This window comes from Trifolium pratense, linkage group LG4 (assembly GCF_020283565.1).
Source record: "Trifolium pratense cultivar HEN17-A07 linkage group LG4, ARS_RC_1.1, whole genome shotgun sequence".
In the NCBI taxonomy this organism is placed as follows: domain Eukaryota; kingdom Viridiplantae; phylum Streptophyta; class Magnoliopsida; order Fabales; family Fabaceae; genus Trifolium; species Trifolium pratense.
The window spans coordinates 49943830-49966310 of NC_060062.1; the positions used below are offsets into that span (position 1 = coordinate 49943830).

At 33.1% G+C, this 22481-nt stretch overlaps 1 protein-coding gene and 1 long non-coding RNA gene across 3 annotated transcripts; both read left to right on the forward strand.

Annotated features, from left to right (window-relative positions):
- Positions 1 to 5344: 5344 nt before the first annotated feature.
- On the forward strand, positions 5345 to 7265 carry LOC123882341 (thaumatin-like protein 1b). Of its 2 annotated transcripts, none has more exons than XM_045931187.1 (3): positions 5345 to 5476; positions 5885 to 6590; positions 6710 to 7265. In XM_045931187.1, exons 1-3 carry the CDS (start codon positions 5419 to 5421, stop codon positions 6855 to 6857), a joined length of 912 nt encoding a protein of 303 aa, XP_045787143.1. In that variant the 5' UTR covers positions 5345 to 5418; the 3' UTR covers positions 6858 to 7265. The 2 variants fall into 2 exon arrangements, with proteins under 2 accessions (XP_045787143.1, XP_045787144.1); XM_045931188.1 differs by having other exon boundaries at positions 5355 to 5476; positions 5885 to 6523.
- A 12430-nt stretch (positions 7266 to 19695) lies between these two features.
- Positions 19696 to 21722, forward strand: LOC123882356. Its single transcript, XR_006799789.1, has 2 exons — positions 19696 to 21011; positions 21279 to 21722. It is a non-coding gene; the product is annotated as an uncharacterized LOC123882356 (long non-coding RNA).
- Positions 21723 to 22481: the final 759 nt, after the last annotated feature.

The following is a 22481-nucleotide window of genomic DNA, read 5'->3' on the forward strand; positions in this document are numbered from 1 at the left end:
TGTGAAAAGTTGTGAGAAACTTAGGATTTTCTAACCTATATAAATATAGTACTTATGTGAATTGAAGATAGCTTTTGTAACAAGCTTGTAGAACATGTTTTTTTTTACATGCATGACATGACAACCTTGATTTCTTGCTTTTGACGGTGAGCTTTTTTAAATAAAATATTCACTTTTATAAATTTGCATTTGTATATTATAGATATATTTAAAAATAAGAATCTATCAACAATGAATTGGTCTAAGTGGTAAGGGTCTTGATCCCCTTAAGCATGTGGTCAAGGATTCAATTCCTGACGCATGTGTATGAAGAAAATTTGTTTGGAGGGGAGAACCCACCTTGTGTGTTCCACAGGTTCTCCGACGAAAATTGGTTATCACCAACGACAGTGGAAACTTTGTATCAATATCATGATAACAAAAAATAAATAAATGAGAATCTATTAAAAAATAATCTAAAATTTGCTGCGAATTTAAATGGTTTTGAGTAGTTTCACCAAAAACTCATTTTTTTATAAATTATTTTTTAAATATTTCTTTTACTATGGTAACAAAATAAAAAGAAATCTAAACATTGATGTCTAAATTATTAAATATGAAAAAAATTATTAATATCTAACTCAATGATATAATTCCAAGATTTTTTCTTTATAGTTGATCTTTTTTTCCTCAATTTTTTTGTTTAACCCACTTTTATATAAATACATCTAATTACATGAAGCATTTTACATTTAATTCATTTTTAGTCCGAATCAATTTTACTTAATAAACTCATTCAAAACCATTTTTATTGCAGTGGAAACAAATACTGCAGATACAATTTTATTTTTACGCAGAAAGACACAATGTTGAACACGCTAAAACATAGGTTGGAGACGCAACATGAAATTAGAGCTTTTCCATAAAATGTGACTTGTCACATACTCACATGTATTGTGATAAAACTTAAAAAATACACAAACATGTACTATTAAGTGGAAGTTTGCATGGTTTAGTTTGTTAAATAGCTTAATAATGAAGTCATTATAAAATCTCAAAATAAGGTAGCTTATTAGCGTGATTTAGGTAGTGTATATTATTTCATATATGTAGTGTTCTTCGTGAGTCTTGAATCACGTTGAATGAAAACTAATTCACATGAAAATTGAAATGTCTTTTAAAAAAACACATATATAGACACCAAAAGACAATTTGAACTCTAAAAAATTAGATATTTTTTCCGTAAAATGATACTTGTCATGTGTTGTGTACACCCAAACATATGAATTATTTTACATACAATTTATTTTTAGTGTGAATTAATTTTACTTAATAAACTCATTCAAAACCATTTTTATTGGTGTGGAACCAAACACACACAATGTTGAATACACTAAAATACAAGTTGGAGTCACAACAAGAAGTTAGAGCTTTTTCTTAAAATTTGACTTGTTTATTGTGTTAAAACTTCAAAAACACACAAACATAAAAAAATTTATGTGGAATGTTGTATAGTGAGCTTGTTAAATAACTTAATAATGAAATGATTATAAAACCTCAAAATAAGGGAGAATTTAGGTGGTGTATATTACATGGTGTGTGGGGTGTTCTTCATGAATCTTTGATCACGTTGAATGAAAAGTAATTCACATGAAAATTGAAATGTCTTTTGAAAAGACACAAACATAGACACTAAAAGACAACTTGGACTCAACATGAAATTATATCTTTTTCCATAAAACATGATTTGTCACATGTGTTGTGTTAAACTTAAAAAACACACAAACATAAACACTACTATGTCCAATCTTGCATGGTGAGTTTGTTAAATAGTTTAATAATGAAGTAATTATAAAACATCAACACAAGGTAAGCATACTATGGTAATTTAGGTGGTGTATATTACTTGGTGTGTGTGGTATTTTTCATGAATCTTGTATCACGTTGACCGAAAACTAATTCACATGAAAAGTGTAACGTTTTCTGAAAAGATACATACTCTGGGATAGAGCTGTCAAAAATGGGCCTAGCTGATGGGCGGTCCATTAGCCCACAGATTTGGGCGAGCCAGGCCTAAAAAAAGCTAGCCAAATACCATCGGGTCTTTTTGCCACAACGCCATATGAAAATTGTACTGGGCTAGCCCAATGAGCTTTGGGCCGGCCCATTATAAAATAAATTATGCCATTTTTGTGAAAATAAAATTATTAAAACATAAAAAACTATAATCTAATTGAAAAATTATTATAAAAAATAGGGTTAAATATGTTTTTGGTCCCTATAGTTTCCAGAATTTTCATTTTAGTCCCAAAATTTTTTTTTCACACTTTTTAGTCCCTGAAGTTTTTTCCGTCAATGTTTTTAATTAGTCCCTACTTTTCATTCAACTCATGTATACTTTCACATTTTTGAATGATTTTTTGTATTCATGTTTATAATATTATAAGAACATTTCCGATGAAAATTTAGAAATTTTTAACATAAGATGAATTATTTATGATTTTTTATGTGCAAAAAACTAAAAAATTCATATTTAATTAATCTTTTGTTAAAAAAATTTAAACTTTTGTAACAGAGAATCATATAATGTACTAAACATGACCGCAAAAAAAAAATTAAATGGTATGCACGAGTTGAATGAAAAGTAGGGACTAAAAATATTGAAGGAAAAAACTTCAAGGACTAAAAAGTGTGAAAATAGGGACTAAAAACTTCAAGAAGTTAACTAAAAATTGTTGAAAAAGTACCTGAGTTTATTTTTTTATTTTTGGTAGGAAAAAGTACCTAAGTTTATAAAAGAAATAACTTTTTTTTTATATAGGGTAGATATTAATGGTTAATTTGTAGATATTTCTGGTTGTGGGGCGGCTGAGTCGACCCACCATTTATTCATCTTTTGCAGTACTTTCGGGTCTATTTGGGATTTAGTTCGCTCTTGGATTGGCATTTCATCGACGGGTTTCACTTCTATACGGGATCATTTTGTTCAGTTTACTTTATCAGCTGGTGGATCCAGAGCACGTCGGTCTTTTTTGCAGCTTATTTGGCTTGCCAGTGTATGGGTTGTGTGGACGGAGAGAAATCATAGATTGTTTAGAGGTTCAACTAGCACTCCTCATCAGATGTTGGACAAGATCAAGCTCTTTTCTTATAGGTGGTTGAAGACGACGAGTGTTACTTTAGTCTTAAACTACCATAGTTGGTGGTCTAGTCCTTTGCTATGTTTGGGCCTTATATGATTGTTTGTATTTCTTTCTGTGACTATTTGTAAACTTTGGTAATCTATCTTAGCACATCTTGTGCTGAGAAGATTGTTCTTGTTAATATATATATCTCATTTTGGCTTGTTCAAAAAAAAAATTTGTACATATTCATTTTTTTTTACGGACGATATGTTAATATTTATTTTTCTTAGTTAAAAAAAAAATAGTCTAAATGCGTCCATTAACTCATCAAACGAGTTGTGACAGGGTCGGCCTAAACACAAGATAGCTAAAATACTCACTTTAGACTTCAAAAATTGCTCCACCACAGATTCCCTGTGCCACTACCATACTCAAGTTTGGTAGTTCCCACCACCTGTTTAGGGTTGAGCCATTACATTTGATGGTGAATTTAAAAAACCACCTACACGCTTTTCGCTCAATCACTCCATATAACGCTTGAATCCTTTTTCTTACCTCGACTGTTGGAACAAAGTTAGCCGATACTTATTCTAGAGATAATGTCATTATTATTTTTTCTCTAGAAAAAGAAATTTGTGACCCATAGAACTTTTACCTTCACACAATTTTTTTTCTTCTCTGAATACTTACTCGCTTGTTATTAGTATCATTTATTAATTATTAATTCTATTGATTGCTTGCCCTGTTTGGAGACTCGAAGGCGGGAAATTTTTCTCTGCTGGATGGGGGTGGAGGAGAAATTGTCCCTCCGAGAGAGGTTTGGGGATGGCGACATGATTTTATTATCTGTCCGAAAAGAGATTCTGTCCCCCAATATTTTATGTTGATGATATCACATAAACTATAGGGATTCGCAAGGATAGAGATGAGAAATGAATACTCCCCGAAGCGGAAATGAGGATGAGGATGTAGAGTATTTTAAATGATGGAATAGAGTAGGAAAATATTATTCGTTCATTCCCCACCACATTGACTTCTCTAAAAATCGAAAATGGTACATCAGAGTTTACACACATTGCACACCAACCACTTGCACTATAGGCTTGTAAGGTGAGATTTGCCATTACTTTAAACATTTATTCGGACCATTTCACAACCGATGTGGCTCAACGGATCGTGGAGGAGGGTATTAGACTTAACCCATCCTTACAAAACTGGCTTGTAAGGTGAGGATTGTCCATCACTTTGGACATAACTCAAACTTACAAAACCAGCTTGTAAGATAAGGATTGCCTACTTTATAAACATTTATTTAGACCATCTCGCAACCGATGTGAGACTTTTTAACTAAGCAAATTATATAGAATTCTAATTTCAATAACTAATGATCGATAAAGATTAATTAATTTAGCAATAGCTAGATGCATGCATGAAATAATGTTAAAATCTTTCCAAAACATATTTATTGCGTTGTTTATTTTGTGGTGAAAGTAGCATTTAGAAGACACACAATATATATGTTTTTTTTCCTCACAAACATAAGCTTTTAAATCGGCTATTAAGTTATTTAATTTTTAAAAAGCAACTATCATTGCTAAATGCAGTGTATTGCCTAGATATTTGATTATAGGATTTCATCAACTTTCAGTATTTCCGGATTTTACTTATCTTGTAATCGAATTTCAAATTACCATGACCCTTTTCACTGAAAATCGAGAATTGTTAACCACATAACCATAAAAATAAAAAGAGTATTGATTGCTATAACCTAGTCCTAAACCAAGTTTACCTTTACATCAATCTTTGTTCCTACTTTTCTATGATGGAATCTTGGTTCCTACATAGATTCCAATAAATCTGATGTCCAATTCAGCAAGATTCTTTTTTTATGATGTTTCCATAAGTCTAGTGAATTAGCTAGTTACCAACTAGGTTAGTTTGTTCTGCTTTGTCCATCAGCATAATACACAACTTTTGATCTATGTTTCTATAAAGAAAAAAAGGTTCATTCTTTCTTTCATTCTTTCTTTTCTTTTCTTTCTTTCAATCTTGCACAAAACACTCACACTTTGCCAACCTCAGACTATGTCTATGACAGTTTATGCATGCATGTGCACAAATGCTAAAGTGGAACTTGTCTGTCCCCATAACATATATTCCTTTGTCCCCACTACTTCACATGGCTCCCATCTCATAGAATCTTTATATATATTCCCTTGTTCTGTTACATAGCTCTAATTAATAAAAGGAGTAGTAGCTAGGTAGTTAAACTCAAATTAAAGATTCAACTCTTCTTATTTGCTACTTTTATGTAATGGAAGCTTCAACTCAAATTTCTATCACTATTCTCTTTCTATTTCATTCCTTAAGAGGTGATTTTCTAATTCATATATGGCTTGAAATAAAGATGCATGTAACGCAAAGGCTTTTTAACTATAGGATTAATTAGTCCAATTACATTTAAAATATGTAAGTTTGTGATATTCTGATTTCTACTAGAGAATTAACCAAATTGTCCATATAATTACATTGGATTAGAAAAGAAATATATGTTGTATCATATATACAATTTAAAGTTGTTTAAAGAAACATACAAATAGAAATTATAGATATATGTGTATTATATGCATGCATACAATAAAGTTTAATGATATATAATGTTCATAAATCATAATAGTATCAACATAGACTAGTACCCAAAATATTTTGTGTGGATATTCTTATATACTATATGTAGAGTTTAATGTTGGTTTGGTGATTTAAATATTGTATCTATGCAGGTTTACATTCCGCCACATTTACAATTGTAAACAAGTGCAGTTACCCTGTTTGGCCGGGGATTTTGTCCGGTGCTGGAACGGTACAACTAGCAACGAAAGGCTTTGACCTAAAACCGGGTGAATCCAACGATGTTGCTGTGCCAACAGGTTGGTCCGGCCGCATATGGGGCCGAACACTTTGTTCCACTGACTCTGCTGGAAAATTCTCTTGCATCACCGGAGACTGTGGCTCCTCTAAGGTAGAATGCAGCGGCAGCAGTGCTATCCCGCCTGCAACACTCGCGGAGTTCACCTTGAACGGTGCTGGAGGAATGGATTTCTACGACGTCAGCCTGGTGGACGGTTACAACCTTCCCATGTTGATAGAACCGCATGGCAGCGGAGGAAACTGCACGAGGGCAGGTTGTTCGGTGGACTTAAACGGATGGTGTCCGACGGAGCTGAAGGTGAAAGTTGCAGTGGAAGGAGAAGCGAATGGTGAGAAGAGTGTGGCATGTAAAAGCGCATGTGAAGCATTTGGGGATCCATTATACTGCTGCAGTGGCGCTTATGCGACTCCGCAGACATGTAAGCCAAGTTCGTACTCACAATTCTTCAAGAGTGCGTGCCCGCGCGCTTATAGCTATGCCTACGATGATGGTACTAGCACCTTCACTTGTACCTCCGCGGATTATCTCATTACTTTCTGTCCCTTACATTCCAACAGGTATATATAGAGTAGTTTAAAACCCTATTACATACTGGTCTAATTGAGATTTAAGTACATTTTTCGCCTTTTTTTATAAGAGAAAATGGAAAAATAACTAGAAATATATTTGAGTGCAGTTCAATCAAGTCAGGGAATGGAAAATTCCCATTTGGAGTGGACATATGGGCCGGACACGACCGTGGCCATGCTGATGAGCCAACCAACATGATGACACTAGTTATTGGCACTGTTCTGATGACAATTTGGTGGCAACTGATCAGTTAGGCGCGAACTTGGATTCCACACAGTAAATGTAATACTGGAGTTATCTGGTTAATGATCTCGGCTATCTTATCTCAAATCAACGGTAAAGACTGTTTTAAGATGATTTGATGAAGATGTAACGAAAGTTGACTGATTTCAAATCAATGACTGCGATCAGAACAACTCTTATCTATACCGTGTCAATGTTCATCACTTGATCCGCAGCCGACTATCATGCCATTTTTCATGTATATTTGTATCCTTAAATTCACGAAAACTTACTGTAAAGAAAAGAACAAAAACACGAATGGTGTTTTGCATTTTTATTTCTTTTTGAAACCAGATATCATTTGTAGCAATATAGTTAAAAAAAATATCATGTAATTAATTATGTATAAATATCAGATAAACAAGTTCAATTTTGATTCACTGGTATGTGTTTGTTGATAGGATTTTATAGCAAGTGAACTATCTCGCCGTCAAGTAGTAAAATTATCGTTCCGCAGGGATTGTTTATAATTCAATCAACACAATTGAATCTAACGCTATTTGTACACAAGTAAACATGATTGGGGGGAAAGTGATGGCGATTTTCGCAAGTGTACGAAATCGTGCAAGTAATATATTTTAAACGGTAAGACCGAGTGTCGAACTCAAGGATCGCGTTATACTGTTGAATTGTGATTTTTACTCGACTGAACAAAAGGTTTCAGTTTGTTTGGTTGCAATAGCAATAATAACAACAACGAAAGTTACTTTGAAATTTGATAATAATAAAAATGTCAGGGATGAGTATCCTTTGGGTTCTAACTCTATATTATAAATTTGATCCTAATATTGAATTCATTCAAGATGTTGTTACCAATTTCCTAGATTGTTTAATCCTAATCTCTTAGTGATTAAACCTTTATTCTTAAGATAACCCCTAATCTCTTAGTGAATTTAAAATTAAGAATAAGCATATGAATATCAGAAATTATAATGATTTCAAGGGTTTGCATCCATCTCTAGACTACAAAGGCAAGAATATGTAATCTCAAGCATTCACAAATTCCACTCTCGTTTCAAATCGTGAATCGTAAATCAATTTAAAAGTGATCAAGTAATAAAAAGCATTAAGAACGGAGATTACATAAACAACATACTTAAATTCATTCAAATAGATAGTATCAAATCATAACATAGAGTTTTCATCCAAATTCAACTCATTCCTAACAATAGAGGATTTAGTTACTCATGAAGAATTACAAAGAATCAAGAAAAGTGAAAGAATTACACATAAGATTGATGTTGAGAAGCTTCAACTCCAATGATTGTTGTTGAACGGCGGCTCCTCTCAAACCCTAGCAAAGTGTTTCTCTCAATTCTATGTAAAAATCTCTGAACCCTAATAAAATATGACTTTTGGGCTTATATAGACTTCAAAAACGCAGGATCTGCGCCTGGGCGTAGCAGAGTTGCGCCTGGGCGTGGCTGACGTGGCAAGTGAAAATTAGAGCTACGCCTGGGCGTGGCAGAGTGGCGCCTGGGCGTGACAAGCCAGTGTTGAACCATGTTGAAGTGAGCAGAACTGCGCCTAGGCGTGGCAGAGTGGCGCCTGTAACACCCAAACCCATTATTTAATAAAATTCTACCATTACAAATCTTTTTCAAAATACGCGGCGGAAAATCAAAGTTTGTTATTATAAAAGTTGTGGTTCGAGTATTACATTCTTCAATCAAAATAATACTAATGTAGTTAATTAGTAAAAATACTTGTTTATACAAATGTTAAATCAACTAATGTATTTATTAGCTATACAAAACAACCTAGATAAGGAGACTCTATATACATATAAAACCCCTTTTCCCGTGTCACAATCAGAGCAGAGCTTCACCGACGACTCGACATCGAATACCACAAAACCTGTAAATCTGGACCCCCAACGGTCCAGCACATAACACATAAAAGAGAGTTAGATAACATACTCAAAATATACAAGTGTAAGTAAATGGTACTTAAACACTTCTTCATAAAAACATGCATAATCATACATTATACATATACATCACCATCATTCATGCATATTAATATATCATGCATATACTTCATTTATCACCTAATCAATCATCCACAAAATACACCAAACATATAGTTTCACGTCGTCTCGGACAATACCAAAACATCAACAAATACATTGTTCAGATTATGGTCATGACGGACCCTGCGTTGTTCATTTTATAGTCATGACGGACTCTGCTCCTCACATACGGATTAACAATCAACATTTACCAAGTATGTGTCAAACATCATTTATTATAAAATGCACACATAATCCCTAATGCAATCTAATGCTTCACATTCATGTTATGTCCTCTAGACACCTCTAATGCATGTGGTACCATCGTCTTTATCAGAGTATTTCACCTCCGATATCCGTCTTTATCAAACAAATATAGTTCGATATCCTTCTTTATTGGACAAGCCAATATCCCTAAATATTCATGATGCATGCACTCAAAACTCATGAATATATTCATCAACAATTTTGGCATATAGCCCGTCAACAATAACGTGGAACACTATCCAACGTCCGTCTTTATTAAGATAATCAATACCTTAATATCCGTCTTTATTAGAATAACATAATTCTAATATCCTTCTTTATTAAGTTGATTAACACCTTAATATACTTCATTTATACTTCATACATGATTAACAATCAATTAACGATTAGCAATGAGCATTATAAGCATCAACATGCATCAACAATCATGTAAGAATAAGACACTGATTTGAAAATACATGCAAAGGAAGACAGCAGATGAAAATTGGTGAAATCTGCAGCATTTTCGCCTGAGGCGAAACATTTTCGCCTGGGGCGAAATAATTCCTGAAGTACTGGTTTGCTCACTGATCAATTTTCGCCTGGGGCGAAATAACTGCAGAATGAACTGGTTGCTCACTGACACATTTTCGCCTGGGGCGAAACATATTTCGCCTGGGGCGAAATTCTGGCGTTTTCTACACCAAATCACCCAAAATCCCATTTTTCATGTTATAAATCCCAAAAGAGTTTGTATTCAAGCATAACAAACATGGATAAACACAAAATGACAGTCCATTTCTCAGATCTACATCATAAACATCGAAAAAGTAAAGATTGAACACTTTTTCATCAAAACTCTCAAGAACACAAAGTTCTTGAGTTTAATCTTTCATAAACTCGTTTTTAACCATTATTTTCGTTCATTAACCATGTTAAACATATTAAGAACCTTAGAAACGATTTCCATCAAGAAAATCCATTCCAAACTAAAACGAAAATGGGGTGGAGGAAGTTCGGGTGAGGAGAAATCGACATTCTCCCCTTCCTCGAGTCACCCACGAATATGAAATCTACTCTCTTACCTTGGATCGACGAACTCACGAAGATTGCTCCTCGAATCTCTCCTCCAAGCTCTTGCTCTAGCTCTCCTCTTGCTCTCCCTTCTCTCTACTTCTCCCAAGAACAAGAAAAATGAACTCTTTCTCTCACTACAAGGGCTAAATAGCGCCCCCCTCTAGCTCATAAGGCCCAATGGGCCTCAAGCCCAATAGCTTGGCCCAACTCACGTTAACTCTCACTAACTCGCGCGTTAACTAAAACTCTCGATAATTAACTTAAAGTTACTATCTTACTTAAAAACCACATCACCAAATAATTAAACACTTAAATAGTGAATAATAAATTTGGGTCGTTACAGCGCCTGGGCGTGACAAGTCAGTGGCTGATTTGATTACTTTTTTCCAAACTTCTTGCTTGAATCACTAACTCTCATAGTTGACTTCCCAAAACTCCTTGGACACTATTTCACTTCAAATACTAAGAGTGCACCTGATAACACACAAAAATATAATAATACTCCAAGAATTGTTTGGTTAGGGAAAAATCAACACAAATCAAACTATTTTCTCTAGTTATTGGATGAACTAAATTTCTACACAAAAGTGATTAACATTGGAATAAACTAAGAAAATTAATTAAAATAAAGTCTAAAACTGATTGAAAAATTAAATAAAAATGATGAACAATCACAACCCCAAACTTAGCCTGTTGCTTGTCCTCAAGTAACACTTGAACAAACCGCAAAGAGAAATACCGCCAACCAGGACCCATCTCCTCAACCAAACTCATGGCCTTTCGTTAGGGTTCTCCCATCACAATTTCAATCTTCACCAAGTGCCATTGCTTCAAATCTCACAGACGAGCAATTCGGACAATTCACCACAAGACTTTCGATAGACACCTCAATTTCAACCTTTCTTTTCACACTCTCACCAATATCTCTCAAGTGTTTATATGGGTTATCTCTCAAATTCCACAGCAAACATCATTCTACCATAGGCTTGAACAAATTCTATACAGAAATTACAATGCAATAGTACACACACTTTTAGAGGTCTTTAAGGTTATAACGGGGCTTGGGTAAATGTGGGATATTTTTGGATAGTAGGCTAAAGACTTGGAGTTAGAAGGACTATCTTAATGTATCCACTTGTTACAATGCACATCAAAAACTTGATCGGAGCATGAGAGCCTAGAGAATTGTTGTTTATTCACAATTTTAAGCACAAAAATTTAAATGCATATTTTTGGCTTTTGATTTTCATTTTTTTTTTTTCAATTTTTTTTTTTTTTTTTTTTCACAATTCTCCAATTCTTCTAATTTTTCTATTTGCTCTCTTATCCCCAAAATCATTCATTCTTTCAATTGTCACCCCAAACTTGAAGGTTGCTATTCCATGAGCAACCCCAAACTTAAAAGTTTGCCAAGACACAATTAGAAATGCCGACCTAACTCCAAGTAAGGTGGGTATATTATATATATCATTCATTTTTTGTTTTTTTTTTGTTTTTCTTTTGTATTGTGGCTCAGTAACACAAGAAAAGGGTATCAGGCTCAAAGGGGTTTAACAAAGGATAATCATTATTCACAGGGTGGTCAGAAAAGGCTCAGGGTACCAAACAACTTGCCTCAGTGTGTGTATAAATTACAAGTAAACTATTAAGAACAAGTGCAAGTTCTGAAGAAATAACATATGCTGGAATGCTCTCAAACAAAAGAATAAAAGTGTTTGGCTTCGAATTCTCACCAGTTTAGGATATCTGAAAGGTGAAAAATCAAAGTACCACAAGAAACCTTGCAGTGACAAAATCCTCCAAAGCCAACCTATGAAACTGCCGCAACAGAAAAAGGCATCCAATATCCATGTAACAAGGTCACCCTTCTGATTAGCCACAAAATAAGATTAAAAATCTGAGCACCAATTAAACAGCAAAGACTCAACGGGTATCATAATAAAAATAGGACTGCAACTACTTTAGAAAGAGATTGTTCATTCATCATAATCATAAAATTTCTCAACTACAAACTAAAAAGACTATACTATTATTATTTTTATTTTTGAATTTTTTTTTTTTTTTTTAAGAAAAGTGAAATAAAACTAAAAAATAAAAATTAATGCTACCTCTCATGGGTTGCCTCCCATGAAGCGCTTCTTTAATGTCATTAGCTTGACACATCAACCACTATTAAGGTGGCATATATGACACAAAGAACACATCATCCTTCTTCTTCATTTTGTTGGGGAGGAACTCCATGAACTTGATATATAGATGATGTTTCTTCCATAACTTTTTCAATTGGAAATTGATCAACAAGGCATAAATGGCATCCAGAACTTCATCAATCTCCTCTCTTTTGTCGACCCTACTGCTAAAAAAATTTTGAGGAATGTTTTTATGTTGAGAAATTTCTTGTTCGACATATTCACTTCTCAAAAGTTGAGACTTTTGAGCTTCCTTCCAAACTAGATCATCCTCAATTTTTATTAATTCTCCCTCCTCATCTTTCTTTTTCACTTCAGATTCTTCTACTCTTGAAAGATTTTCTTCTTCCAAAGGCATTAGCTCTTGTTCTACATTTAAATTGAAACAAGGATGCTTGCACTTGCCCTTAAGATGATTCCTCCCACAAAAATCACAAAAGAGGTCGGGCAAACAATAACAATATTGAAAATCATTCTTACAAAGAGAACAATAAATGTATGTTGCGCAACAACCCTTTTCATCATTTTCTCCGCAGATGGCACATCTTAGAGGAATTTTTGTGTATATTGCTATTCTCTCCTCTTTATATGCATAAACTTTTGCAGCCAATTTATCTAGAGCAATTTCCAAACTGGACTTCTTAATTTGAGGTGGGTTAGGTAGACATATAGTTTCAAGATAATTCATTGCTACAAAACTTAGATAAACTCATTAGTAGCAAAGCACAACATAAAAGAATTAAAAAGCTTTTTTTTTCGTAAAAATAAAAATTAAGTATATACAGAAATTTTGTTGCAGAGCAAAAAATTCCAATTAAGCAAAAATAAAAATTCAACAGTGATTTGGCAATCCCCGGCAACGGCGCCAAAAACTTGATGGCGATTTTCGCAAGTGTACGAAATCGTGCAAGTAATATATTTTAAACGGTAAGACCGAGTGTCGAACTCAAGGATCGCGTTATACTGTTGAATTGTGATTTTTACTCGACTGAACAAAAGGTTTCAGTTTGTTTGGTTGCAATAGCAATAATAACAACAACGAAAGTTACTTTGAAATTTGATAATAATAAAAATGTCAGGGATGAGTATCCTTTGGGTTCTAACTCTATATTATAAATTTGATCCTAATATTGAATTCATTCAAGATGTTGTTACCAATTTCCTAGATTGTTTAATCCTAATCTCTTAGTGATTAAACCTTTATTCTTAAGATAACCCCTAATCTCTTAGTGAATTTAAAATTAAGAATAAGCATATGAATATCAGAAATTATAATGATTTCAAGGGTTTGCATCCATCTCTAGACTACAAAGGCAAGAATATGTAATCTCAAGCATTCACAAATTCCACTCTCGTTTCAAATCGTGAATCGTAAATCAATTTAAAAGTGATCAAGTAATAAAAAGCATTAAGAACGGAGATTACATAAACAACATACTTAAATTCATTCAAATAAATAGTATCAAATCATAACATAGAGTTTTCATCCAAATTCAACTCATCCCTAACAATAGAGGATTTAGTTACTCATGAAGAATTACAAAGAATCAAGAAAAGTGAAAGAATTACACATAAGATTGATGTTGAGAAGCTTCAACTCCAATGATTGTTGTTGAACGGCGGCTCCTCTCAAACCCTAGCAAAGTGTTTCTCTCAATTCTATGTAAAAATCTCTGAACCCTAATAAAATATGACTTTTGGGCTTATATAGACTTCAAAAACGCAGGATCTGCGCCTGGGCGTAGCAGAGTTGCGCCTGGGCGTGGCTGACGTGTCAAGTGAAAATTAGAGCTACGCCTGGGCATGGCAGAGTGGCGCCTGGGCGTGACAAGCCAGTGCTAAACCATGTTGAAGTGAGCAGAACTGCGCCTAGGCGTGGCAGAGTGGCGCCTGGGCGTGACAAGTCAGTGGCTGATTTGATTACTTTTTTCCAAACTTCTTGCTTGAATCACTAACTCTCATAGTTGACTTCCCAAAACTCCTTGGACACTATTTCACTTCAAATACTAAGAGTGCACCTGATAACACACAAAAATATAATAATACTCCAAGAATTGTTTGGTTAGGAAAAAATCAACACAAATCAAACTATTTTCTCTTGTTATTGGATGAACTAAATTTCTACACAAAAGTGATTAACATTGGAATAAACTAAGAAAATTAATTAAAATAAAGTCTAAAACTGATTGAAAAATTAAATAAAAATGATGAACAATCAGAAAGTTATCACAAACATTCAATGGTACTTCACTCAAAAGCACTACAAGAACTTGTTCAAAGATTAAGGAAAAATGGATTGGAAATCTTTCGGATCCTTCGATTACGCATGACGATGTAACATTCATACACAAATGAATCGATCAATTCTTAGGATTAACAAAGTAATTGAGTCCAATCTCTTGGATCACAATTCTCTCAATTGATCACAAATCCCTAATCTCTTAGGATGATTTGTGATTAATTGAGGTTTTTAGCACTTAATCCTGAAGATCACAATTGATAACACAAAATCTCTAAAATATCAACAATTGTCCAAAAGTTCCTAATTCCACAATTGATCATCACATAAATGGCCAATAGATGCAAAGCAGTAAGCATAAAGAACAATTGGTCGAGAAAACTTGATTAGGAGTTTAGTTCCACATTTCAGCTGAGAAATCCCTGAGAAAAGATGAAGTATGGGTGGTACTCCTAAAATGGTGAAGTACCCGTACCGGGTACGTATCAGTACCGGATACTCCATGGTACTCGTATGGTACGCACCGAATCCGTACCCATTTTTATTTAGTTGATTTATTACGATGAATACGGAAAAAACATATTGGCGGTTGAAAAATCTCTTAAAATATTATAATTTTTTATTATATTTCAATTATCTCTCGTTTTTTATGAAAATAGTTGAGACGGTAGACAAAAAAAATTAAATCTTCAAAGCATGATGATAATAATTCACTTAAAAATAATTTTTCTATTATTTTATACTAACGTACCCGTACCTTAAATTTTCTAAAAATATCGTACCGCATACCAGTACCGGTACCGGATACCGGTACCGTACCCGTACCTAGGCAACATAGAGTGAGATCCATTTCCAGCAAGAGTTCAAATGAATCTGGACTAATCTTGCTGAAGAACTCAGATCTAAGCTTCCAAGTGTGTTTCTTCTCCCAAAAATTTGAACCTGGATCCATAAAACTGATTTTCCTTATATACTACAGCTCTGCTGCACCATGCGCAGGACAGGCTGCCCCATGCGCAGGATGAACAGTAGATCCACTGCGCCATGCGCAGCCAACAACAAGAATCCCATCTTTAAAAAGCTGAATTGCGCCATGCGCAACTACTCCTGCACCATGCGTATAGACATAGGAATGTACTTTATCTGAAGTATTCGATAAATTTGAGCATATAAGCGAATTGAAAAATTGTCAAACAACATTAAGAAAAAGTATTCTTGGATGAGACAAAAACAGTATTTTTATCTTAAAAATCATATTTAGACTATAGAAAATTTGCATTTTTATGTGTACATTAATTCAAAATAGTTATGCGGCTGACAAAAGTTTCTCCCTTTCAACTATTGCAAATGACCTGTTCTTTTAGCCCACTAGTTTTCAATTCAGAAACCTAAAACTATAATGTATTTTTTTCTTAATAAAAATGTATAGTATATTATTATAAGCACTTGCCAATTCATTTAAACTTCTTCAATTACAATTAGAGTAAAGATATGTCAGAGTCATCTCGTGAAATATATAGTACAATTGGTAAGGATCTCGCGATATGTAGAATTGGAGTTTGAACTCGAAATTTTACACTTATTTATCTCAAAGAGTAAAATTTTGATCACTAAATTACTTCAAGAAAAAAAGTTAGATGCTATAAAAAATTGGAACTAATTGTCTGTGAATTTCTTACAATCATGCCATAGGTACATAAGTTCATTAAATTACTAATAATTATTTTTCGTTGGACTTGTTGAACACAATGTAAATTCTTTCTTATGAGGATCCATAAACATAACCGATTGATAGGGATATTATATTTTACATGCAGGGTTGAGGTTGGAATCCAAAATCTTACATTTATTCAACTCAGTAGGTGAATTTTCTAACCTGATTAAAAAAATCTTTTTTTTAAATTGAATTTTCTGTATACACAAAATTCAATCATCAAAAGATGATCACTTACTTAAAAGGTGTGTGGGGCAATTACTTTCAAACCAACTATACATATTGGTTAATTATATTTGATTAATGAGAGTTAAATCTTTTATCATACACCTTCTGTAATAAAACACATGAGCAAAAAGAATAAAAAAAATAAAAAACATTTGATTTTCAAAATTTAAACAAAAAAATTTAATTTTAAAATCTATTTTTTTTACAGAGAGAGTGTAATTAATTTCCCAAACAAAAGGAAGAATAATAATATGCAAGTTGTGCACCGTGTACAAGTCACCGAAAACGCTATAACGAATGCGAATTTTACAAAGTTCATCGTTGGATCGAAAGTTTATATCGTATAGATCATCCATAAATTTTTTTAAAAAAAATTGAAAATAATTTGATATGTTATTGAGACTCATCAAAATTAACGGTTTATGAATTTTTATTAAATACCGTTAATTTTGATGGATCTCAATAACATATCAAATGATTTTCAAAAAAATTAACAAAAATTTATGGATGATCTAAACGATATAAGCTTTCCATCCAAAAATAAATTTTGTAAAATTCGTATTCGTTATAAAAATATCGAATGCACCATGCACCACTTAATCAAGTGGTGCATGTTAGACAAAGGCTAATATGAAAGGTACTTTAAAGAAGAACGATACCTATCCTGATATTTTTTATGAGGTAATATAGAAAGAAAAAAAAAACCTAATCGTTGCTGCTTTTTCCATATCCTCTAATTTTGCTTTTTAACCTTTTCATTTTCTTTGACTCTGCTTTTCACCTTGTCTAGTTGTTCCCTTATTTTATTAAAAAACAAAAAAGAAATATACAATTAAAATTTTGATATTTTGTAGTAATAGTAAGTATAACCTTTGTATATTAAAATTATGATCATATTGTTGTACTTCTTGTCATCATCCCCATCCTCATGAACATCATCATAGTCTCACTTTCCAAGAATAAACTCAAAAAATTAAATTAAACCAATAGAATCAATGACATAATGCTAACCAAACTACTAGTAATTATTTTTTAATGAATTAATATTGAAAAAGCTATTGTTCTACTTTTGGTGCCAAATTAAACAAGCTGATCTGCTGCTGATGCAAAACTTTATTAAAGAATGAAGAGTGCTTGGAAAACCAGAAGAAAAGGGATTTATATATAGCAAAGATGACGATAAAATAAAGTTGAAAAAGAAGGAAAGAAAATCTTATCCACATCAGTACTTTACACGATATGTAAGCGAATCAATATCAAGTGGACCAAGGCTGCAAAAAGCAAAAATATGAGTCTTCTTATATTAAATTCCTTGATAAGCTTATCATATTTAGGTTGCATTTAATGATTTGGACGGGCAGAACGAATATATCTTCAACGGTGAGGCGGGTGGACGGAATGGTGGCTTTGAACTCAGGCGCGGAGGGAAGAGTTACATGTAACAAAAGTTACATACTAAAGTTTCAATCAATTCTTGTCAATATCCGCACCATGAGACGATTAAGAATATTGTGTACCTTGGTAATTAGGGCTACCCTTGTATATATTGGCAAATCCTTGCACGAGTATGCATGAGGAGTGATGATTCCACTACACGGATGTGGCTGGTAATAGGACAATTTTTGTCCTATTGGTCGATGCCATGTGATATTTAAGACATGTGTGTCCTTGTCTTTGGATGCCGATCCTATGCTTGGTAGCATTCACGCCATAGGGCCTTGGTGTATTGGACTTTTGTCAAGTTCGGAACATTTAGTGATGTCAAGTTTTGAGTTTATAGCTTATAATTTGTAGTTTATAAGTAATATAACATAAAAGGCTTGTTTGATAATATTATTTTCTATTAAAGAGTTTCATATTAGATGAGATCGTACTTAACATAAATTATAAGTGAGATAATCACAACTTTATAAGTTAGACTATACTCAAATCTTAATATGCTATTATAGTCTGTTTCAAGACTTGTTGGGCCATCTGATTTAATATGTTGGCGCCAATGTGAATGATTAACTATGTGAGATTTTAAGTTGCTCATGTCTAACGTCACACACAATGTGAAGATACGGTGTTTAACATCTCTTGTGTGGTGTCTAACCTTAGTTGTAAGGTTATTCTTAATCCAATGTGTTGATTCAACCGATTGATGTTTCCTCTCATGACACAACATTTCTCATGATCTTATAGCATATCAATATTTCCTCAATTTTACCTCGTCATCTTACTTAAAAATATTAAATATTAACTAAATATATTTTTTATGTCGTTTTATATTTATAACCTAGTTCAGGTGTAAATTTTATTAAACATTACAAATTTAATCAACTAATTTATCAGTATAAATTAGTTTATAATATGTTTGATGGAAATGGTTGCTTGCTAGCCAAGAACTCTCCCTATTTATTTATGAGTGTTCAGCCTTATGATTGTATAGTTAGATAACTTTTTGAAGTTTTTTTGGAATTTGACATTCACAACTGTACTATCTCGATAAGTATATTTTTGATTGGATATTTGAGTTGAGTGCTAATTGTACTGTTGTTATCTTTGTGGATTTAATATCTCTTGTAATTTTTATTTTTATTTTAAAATATAATCTTTTGTATAATGATTTATATTTTGTTAGAAAAGGAATTGCGGTGGCCGGGAGCAAACTGTGAGGACTAAATTTAGTCTCTAGTCTTTGTTAAAATACATGCTCACACTTACTAATTCATAAAACCAAGTATTTTGTTGTCCTTCTCATAATATTCCACTTACGTATATACCACCATTATTTAATTTGATGACTTTGATTATCCAATGTGGGCCTCATATATGTGTTTGATACTTTTGATTAGAGTTCAACTAATACAATTAGGAAGAGGCTCAGTCTAACACGTAGTTAACTGCGGAACCACAAAACAAAACAAAGAAAGAACATATATATATATATATATATATATATATATATATATATATATATATATATATATATATATATATATATATATATGTGTATTGTCAAAATAAAAATAAATGTGTGTGTGTTGAATGTTGATCAACACGTTGAATTAGGGTATTGTGTATTGTGTCTAATTAGGGTTATTGTTGCAATTGCAATAGCAGAAATGCTATTGGGACACACACCTCCAACAAATATACAACATAAAAGGGTATATTGGTCATTTTGCTAATTGAGAAACCTCCCACACGTGACTTGTGGTTGTCATTTTCCTATTTTCTATTTCCGTTGCTCCCTCTTCCATTTGTAGCTTTTTCCGCCGCGCAACCTCTTCAAGCTGCCACAGTCGACGCCATGCCGCCTCTCGCCACAGTCGCCGCCATGTCGTCTCTCTCCACTCCGTCGCCTTCTTGTATGTGTCTTGTTATGTCTCTCGCTCTACTCACTGCGTGCGATCTCTCGCTCTCCTCGCTGCAATGTGATCTCTTTCTCACTCTCCTTGTTGCAATTTGTTATCTGAAGCTCTGTTTATCCTTAAGGTAAGCATTCTTTAAAAATGAATTAGGGTTAGGGTGAAATGATTTAGGTTATAAATTGGGGGTTAAATGATCTAGGGTCTAAATTTGGGGTTAAATGATTTTAGTATTCTCACCATCTATGAGCATTCATCATCATTGTGCACAAGCTATTTGATAAAATGTTTGAATTGTTGGATTTAGAAGAAAAATAGTTTTTTTTTTTGCTAGAAATTGGGCTTAAAATGCTTGAAGTTTTTAGCTCTCTGTCTGTTCTTGTTTTGGCTAGAGATCGGACTTGTTGGTGATTCAACTACTCGAGTTGCTGTCGGTCTAGTGGGAGGTGATTGTGAGCAATTTTGGTGAAAATTTAAAATGGTAATAGCTAGCTAGTTGAAATGAAAATTGAAACTGTTTTGGTTTCGTTGAGTTGTTTGGTTGGAGATCAAATATGTAGGTATTATTTATCCTTTCCCGGAATCGTTTTGAATGTTAGAGTTTTAGAGATGATTAATAATTTAAAATGAATCGATGATAAATATCTGTTTTAATAGTTTGTTTGATTTTTGTTTTTGTTTTCTGCTATTCTAAAAGATAATAGGTGCAGTTTATCAAGTATCATATTTGTGTTTAGTACGGTGATTTTGTTCTAGTGAGCTTAGCATTGCCTATATTTGTCCAACTTTGCTAGTTGTGTATGCAACTTCAACAAAGCATCTTATGTTTTTTCAAGACTCGTCTTATGGTGATTTGAAGTTGACACAAGTTATGGATGGTGAAATCACCCCTCTCTAATGGATGAAACAAGAAAAAGCAAAATAGTAATTAGGGTTGCTAAGGGTGTGGTGGCTGAGTTTCAATTAACTATTTTAAAATGAAACCAAACATAATGTCTACCTACATACTCTAGTTTCAGGTTTCTAAAAGCCAGCAGAAGATGGACAATTGATATTTCTTACAGCGCGGGTGAATAATCTCTAGTACTTATAACTCTGTTAAATTTTGCATGCGAAAAAAAGTTTGTGAAGGATTTTATTTTACAAGTAGAAAATTCAGCTGCCTATATTTGAAATTTTAATTTACGCTTGCACATAGGTTATACTATAAAGAATTTCTTCTTATATAGCTCCTGTTTGAATACACAACACACAACATTTATTCAGACTTTAGTCACAACAGAGAGTATTTGAAACTCACATAAACTAATATAATGTATATTATATGATATTACAGGGGATAGAAGTCTTTATGACACGGTTGCCCTCTCTTGGACATCATGGGGAAAGTGTGTGTGTGTGTGTGTGTGTGTGTAAATTTGACCTTGTGTTTATAGTATGATGGCATCCTTTGTTGAAGGTTTACTTCTCAAGGGACATATGAATTAGTTTTGTACTCACATAATCAGTGGTGACATGGTGACAGGATCTAAGACTTGCCCTAGGGTTAACAGACTTTGTTTCCATGTATTTTGATTGCAGCAGCCGCTAACGAGTTATACAAAGTTGCAAAATCACACGACTATAGTGATGAGGACTTTTCAACAAATATTTCATGGAGATGGTCATTCTCTAAACCAGTTTTATTTTGATTTGTTCTTGCATATCATACTTGTTACACATTTTGTACAATATAAGCACTTAATTTGAAATGTAAATTATGCCTCAGTTTTACTATGCACATTAATGTATTATTTATTGAGGAGGGTTATATTGACTCCAAGAGTAAGTCTTTGAGTTACTCCACATCCTCACTCTTGATTTTGTATTAATCCAATGATCAATATTAATTCTAATTAATAATGGTGTGACCTCAACTTCCTTAATCATTCTCCCAATATTTACTGTTTCCTTTTATTACTCATATTTACTCTTCCCTAAATCATAATTAATACTAATTGGTAAAAAAAAGGGAAGTAAAAAAAGATGAAAAAAACAATCCACATAATTCTTTCAACACTGATCCTCTGCAAGAATGATTTTGTAACCGTTTTAAATTGATGATAAACCATGAAAGTAAAATTAATGTCAAAGTTTGTAAAAAAAAAAAATGAATGTCAAAGTCATATTACACTTATATGTATAACCAGTTGAATAATTGAATTTGTTGATATTTTTTTTTTTACAAAATTTGTTGATGATTCTATATATAATAATCGATGGAATAATGCTTATTCCCACGAACGTGTTTTCCACGAGAACAACGAAACGCCTAACCCAACGCCTAACCTCGTCTCTCTCTTGCTTATCCTTATTTTTGAAAGTAGAAATTGGCACTCCACTCATATCCTCCTTTGTTTCCTTCCTACTCTTCTCTTCTTCATTAGACCAGTTTAATTTCTTGTATCAATGTCATCAGTGCCATGCGAATATCATTTTTCTTACCAATTTAAGAGTTATTTTTTGTTGAAATTTTAAATTTAGGTTATGAGGTTGTAAT

Coding starts and splice junctions, on each gene's coding strand:
- LOC123882341 (XM_045931187.1), top strand. CDS start 5,419: ATGGAAGCTTCAACTCAAATTTCTATCACTATTCTCTTTCTATTTCAT. Junction 5,477..5,884: donor TCTATTTCATTCCTTAAGAG/GTGATTTTCTAA, acceptor GTATCTATGCAG/GTTTACATTCCGCCACATTT. Junction 6,591..6,709: donor TGTCCCTTACATTCCAACAG/GTATATATAGAG, acceptor ATTTGAGTGCAG/TTCAATCAAGTCAGGGAATG.